General features: G+C 41.3%; 1 protein-coding gene across 1 annotated transcript; it reads right to left on the bottom strand.

The window, feature by feature from the left end:
• Positions 1-249: 249 nt before the first annotated feature.
• LOC127775178 (65-kDa microtubule-associated protein 1-like) lies at positions 250-4,525 on the bottom strand. The gene is made up of 9 exons (XM_052301499.1): positions 4,130-4,525; positions 3,941-4,004; positions 3,357-3,535; positions 2,810-2,959; positions 2,588-2,732; positions 1,596-1,781; positions 1,445-1,518; positions 1,284-1,365; positions 250-861 (listed from the first exon to the last, which is right to left on the bottom strand). The coding sequence occupies exons 3-9, from the start codon at positions 3,531-3,533 to the stop codon at positions 473-475; spliced, it is 1,203 nt and encodes a 400-aa protein (XP_052157459.1). The 5' UTR covers positions 3,534-3,535; positions 3,941-4,004; positions 4,130-4,525; the 3' UTR covers positions 250-472.
• Between the last annotated feature and the right edge of the window lie 566 nt (positions 4,526-5,091).

Genomic DNA, 5,091 nt, shown 5'->3' with positions numbered 1-5,091 from the left:
GACCATAAATTTTGTATTCAAATATGTTTGTAAAATCTTATTAACTTTATAATATTATGTTAGTATTTTCATGCCGAATTTACCTATACATTTTAAATTTAAACTATTAATGATCAAACTTTTCAAATTTTAGCCAAATCTTGTTCTAAACATAAAATATGTATGACCGAGGATTAAGAGTATCACCTCGGATAATTTTGCCAACAACCAATATATGTATGCATCGATAACATGCCGTTGGTCTCGACAATCAAGAAGGACTTCTATATATATATGGTATCGAAATTGAGTGGCCAAGAAAACTTATGTATAAGCAAGGTTCCGATATAGGTTGCTAATCAGCACTTAAGCCCAAAAAACAGACTTGCGAATTTCTTGGTTCTGGCGTCAAAGGCAACAAAGTACACCGGAACCTTTAGTTCTACATGTATACTGGATCGAGTCTGTTTAAGGAAGGTACTGATCACTGTCGTCACTCAAGGTAGGTAGTCACTGTCATCGCTATCATCATTGTCACTTGAAACGTTGATAGAGCCGGTCTCTTCATCACCTGGAGAGCCTTCAGCATTGTAGAAGTCAGCAGACTTTGCCGGCTCCTGTTGAACTGGCTGATCATGGTCGGTGGCGAACCAGCCTGCACTGGTACATCTGGAAGAGGTAGTGGAGCAGGCAGCTCCTGAACTGCTTGGGCTGCTTGGGCCATTGGAGGTGGTGCACCAGCGGGTGGTACTAGAAGCAGAGGCGCAACTACATGTAGCTGAAGAGGGACATGTTCTTCAAGTGGCACAGGCACCCTTGGCGTGCGACGGAGCTTTGGGTGAGGCGTAAGCAGTGACTTGAGATCCTGTGCTGGTACTTGGCCTGAAAAAGAAATTTCAGTTTACGAGTAAATTATATCTAGAACTACCGATCAAGAGCCCGATCAAACATTGAAGTATGAATGCTAAATTTTTCATTCCTTTCTATTCAAATAAACAGAGAAGTTATATAAAAGCGATGTGCTTAAAAGACACATCTCAACTTAAAACTACCGGATATTCAATCCCCTCAATTATTAAAACCATTTTTACTTTACCCATTCAAACAAAACTGGAGTGGTTTTCGCTTAACGCTTACTACTTGACAATACAAGTTAACAAAAACAAATCGTAGGAGACTCATATATCAGCTCTGTGTGCATCTTCCCTAAACTCAAGACTGTTTCTGATCAAGAGATAATTTGAACGGTTTAAGAGTGAGGGGTTTAATACAACAATACGCAATTAGATGTTGATGAATCATACCTTCAGCCTTTTGTTTTTGCATACCTTCAGCTTCACTTGAACTAGGTTTAGCATCAGCATTTAATATTGTGAGGAGATGGTCCTGTAAACATACAGAGAATGGATATTACTGTAAAAAAAATGATTAAACAAAAATATTGTAGTTTAAAGAGGAAATATACCCCGTCATAAGAAAATGGAGAGTCATATTTTTCCTCCCAAGTTTGCACCATTTCTACCAGGATATTTTTGATACCTAATAGCCAAAACATACAGACTTTTATTAAACATACATATATTTTGCTTGAAAATAAACTTAGATTCTAGTTTTACCTTCAATCCTCTTTGCTAGTAACTCACACCTCATCAGCTCCATTTTGTTTGTATTTTTGCTACCTTTTTGTAGGGCCTCAAGTTGATCAACTGATTTTCTCCATATTTCAGCCCTGATAACAATATCCGATCTCCTCTCTACTTCAACTTTTAACATCTCCTTTTGCATCTTTAATTCTTCCAGAACTGAGAGCGCATTAAGAGGAAAGCAGAATTAGTGAGTAGATCACAGCAAGGGTATTAAAGGGGTAAAACTCCTCATTTTATGGAGAAAAGGTAGATAGGTGGATGGAAATGAACTTATTATTGGACATATGTTAGGCTAGAAATAAACTTATTTTTTCGCCGGGCCGGCTTGAAAAGGCGGCCGAAGTTTATTAAGATTGTAAGAGAAGAAAGTGTCGGATGTACAACAGCCCCGAAAAACAGGCTACAGTATTTGCAACAAATAAAAAAATAAATTTATTTTAGGAGGGAGTATGTTTCAAGAACAAGTTTCTGGACTGAAATTAGTCCAGATGTTGTGGTTACTAACAGCTTAACTCCTAAAAAACTTACTCCCTCTGGTCTAAAAACAAATTGTTTGGAATGCTTGTAGTTAACATGTTTTTGTTATATGAAAATGGTATGTTCAAGTTTGTGTCATAAAAGGGCTTTCATAATATTATTCTTATGTAACTGTTTTTAACTTATGTTAACTAGAAGGTAGTTAAAGTTGTATGACATTGACTTTGAAAAGTCTAAAACGACTTCTTTTTTTACCGGAGGGAGTACTAAGATTTTGAAATATTTGTGAAATAACTAAACAGGGCATCCCAAACTCATGTATTTTACACCACAAGGATGTTACAGTAACAGATTGGCTCACAAAGGATCTACAGGCTCGAGATACCAATTCATCATGGGTAAAAAAACTTGCTCTGATCTTATTATCTTACAGAATAACAGAAGCACCAAACAGAGTGGAAACAAATACAAGTTCAAATATATACCTTCCTTCTCAAGATCAATTTCTACTTCATTCCCTGTCAAATGAGTACACTTGAGAAGTTCTCTTATCTTCGTCTTTATCCTCAGATTCTTTTCTTTCAAGCGATTTGCGCTGAGTTGTTCGAGTTGGGAATCCTCGCATTTTATCTACATTTCAGAACACCGTTTAAATGGCATTGCTACTGATAATCAATGTGACAAGCGTCATAAATATATAGAATTACCTTGTTAAGGAATCTTGATGATAATGCTTTCTCTTGAGTTATCAAATCCTCTGATGCAGCATCGATAAAACACACAACATTAGCAAAATCGATTTCCTGATCAATCATAACAGACCGCAGCTCAATGAGCCTCAACCCTAGCTCCTTAATCTGTAAAGGGCACAAGTAGTTCAGGAAGAAGAATCAAACAGACAACACAAAACAAGATCTAGAAAAGAAAATACAAAAAACACACAACTATAATCTCCCTACTACCCAGCAGTCAACTGTTAGTGTTAGTTTAGCCTGGGATTACAGCAGGCAACCTCTTTGCGCTGGCTTGCTGCTGCAAACTACACTCATGAAAAAGAATGCATCAACATTTAGCAAGTCCATCTGTTCTTTCGAAGATACTGGTGTTTCCCTCTATCCACGGCCGTCCAAGTGACATGTCTAGATTGCATTCTTCACAAATCACAACTACCCAAACCCACCATTACATGACACCCCGTAAACCAAGCAGCGCAATCGTTGAAAGAAACAGTTCTTCTTTCTACTTCGTGCTTACCTTTAAGAAACGGCTCCTCTTCGTGTTTTCAAGCAGCTCTACTGCTAGGTTCACCCTTGGCGATGTTTCATCGTCCATCTCTTCCACTTTAGGATCAATGTCGAGCTCTTCCATCTTCTCCCAAAAATCGATACCCAAAACTTCACATAGATTTCTCATCACTTTTAATCGTTCCATGGCTGCAAGCACGAAAACAAAGAGAATCAGCAGAGCGAGTGGATTAAAACACGAAGAAGAGATCCAGCAACAGATGAACCCAACCCAGAATCGTGACCTGCTACTGCGTTGAAACCGCCAAAACACCATGAATCAACAGAAACACCCATTTAGGGAGGAAACACCGTGAATCAACCCATGAAATCAACAATAACCAGAGAGTTTTAAACACCCATTCAGGAAGGAAACACCATTAATCAACAATAACCAGATATATAGTTTTAAACACCCATTCATGAAGAAAACACCATGAATCAACCCATTCAGCGCCGAACACCAGCAAGGAGAAAGCGAGAGAGAAAATTAAACAGGAGAAAACCAACGAAATCTGCGAGAGAGAGAGACAGAGAGAGAGAGAGGAAGCTAACCACTAGTTGATCACGCCGCCTGCCTCCCGCGGCCTGCTTCCTCCGATCAATGGAATTGCGCACGCTGATACAGCGAGGGAAGAATCAGATACAGAGAAGAACAAGGGGAGGAATCGAACCAGAGATGCAATGCAATCTTTAGAGAGAAGAGAGAAGAGAACGATGAGAGAGAGAGAGAGAGGAAGCTACTGTTGAGTGTAGGCGTGTGTATTTCAGCCCAATAGGGCCCATTCCACCAATGTATATGTATAGTAGATGAGAAAGGAAATGAAGTGAAGCTTCTAGAGGAAAAATCACAGAGCTACATGGTATCAGAGCTGGGTCACCGGCGACCTCGCCGACGCGAACCCTAGCCGGCGGCGGCGCTGTGACCAGAGGGGTTCTGCGGCGACGTCGACGGCTGAGGCGGAGCGGCGACGTCGGACAGCGGAGGCGGAGCGGCAGTGTCGACGGCGGAGGCGGCGACGGCTGCTGCAGAGGCTCTCGACGCGAGCAGCGTGAAGGAGGAGCAGGGCGCACGCTCGCTGGTTGAGCTGCGCAAGGATTTGGTGCAGCACAAGCTGTAGGGAGCACAGCGGCTGAGAGACGCGCAGCTGTTGGCTGTAGGATCAACAGAGAAGGATTTGGTGCTATTGGCTATTGTTGTCCGTTCCAGTGGTGGTGACTTTGGTGGTGCTGTTGCTGGTGCTGCTGCTACTTGAGAAGGTGAGGATTTGGAGGTGAAGCGGAAGCTTGGTTTGCTGTTGCTGTTGTTCTGATTTGGGGAAGAAGCTGAGTACGAGAGCTTGGCTTGCTGCTGCTGTTGTGCTGATTTGGGGGAAACTGAAAAGTAGTGCTGCTGGGAGGAAGTAATGCTACTGCTGCCGTTCTGTTTTTGGTGAGAAACTGAGGAGTAGTGTTGTTGCTCCTATTAATTGATTTGGCTAGTATCCTAGAAGATTTGGTTGATCTGCCATGGGGGAAATTCAAGGAATTGAGCAAATACTTGAGAAATTGGCTGAAGAAGTTGAAGAAATAAGGGGAAGAATTCAGAAAGTGAAGGAGAAAACAACAGTGCTTGGCAACTTTGTTAATCTCGCACATCCTATGCAGGTACCTAACTCAACTTGGATATTAGACTCCGGAGCATCTAGACATGTTACAGGAATGTC

This window comes from Oryza glaberrima, chromosome 5 (assembly GCF_000147395.1).
Source record: "Oryza glaberrima chromosome 5, OglaRS2, whole genome shotgun sequence".
NCBI lineage: Eukaryota > Viridiplantae > Streptophyta > Magnoliopsida > Poales > Poaceae > Oryza > Oryza glaberrima.
This window is presented reverse-complemented; position numbering and strand designations above follow the sequence as displayed.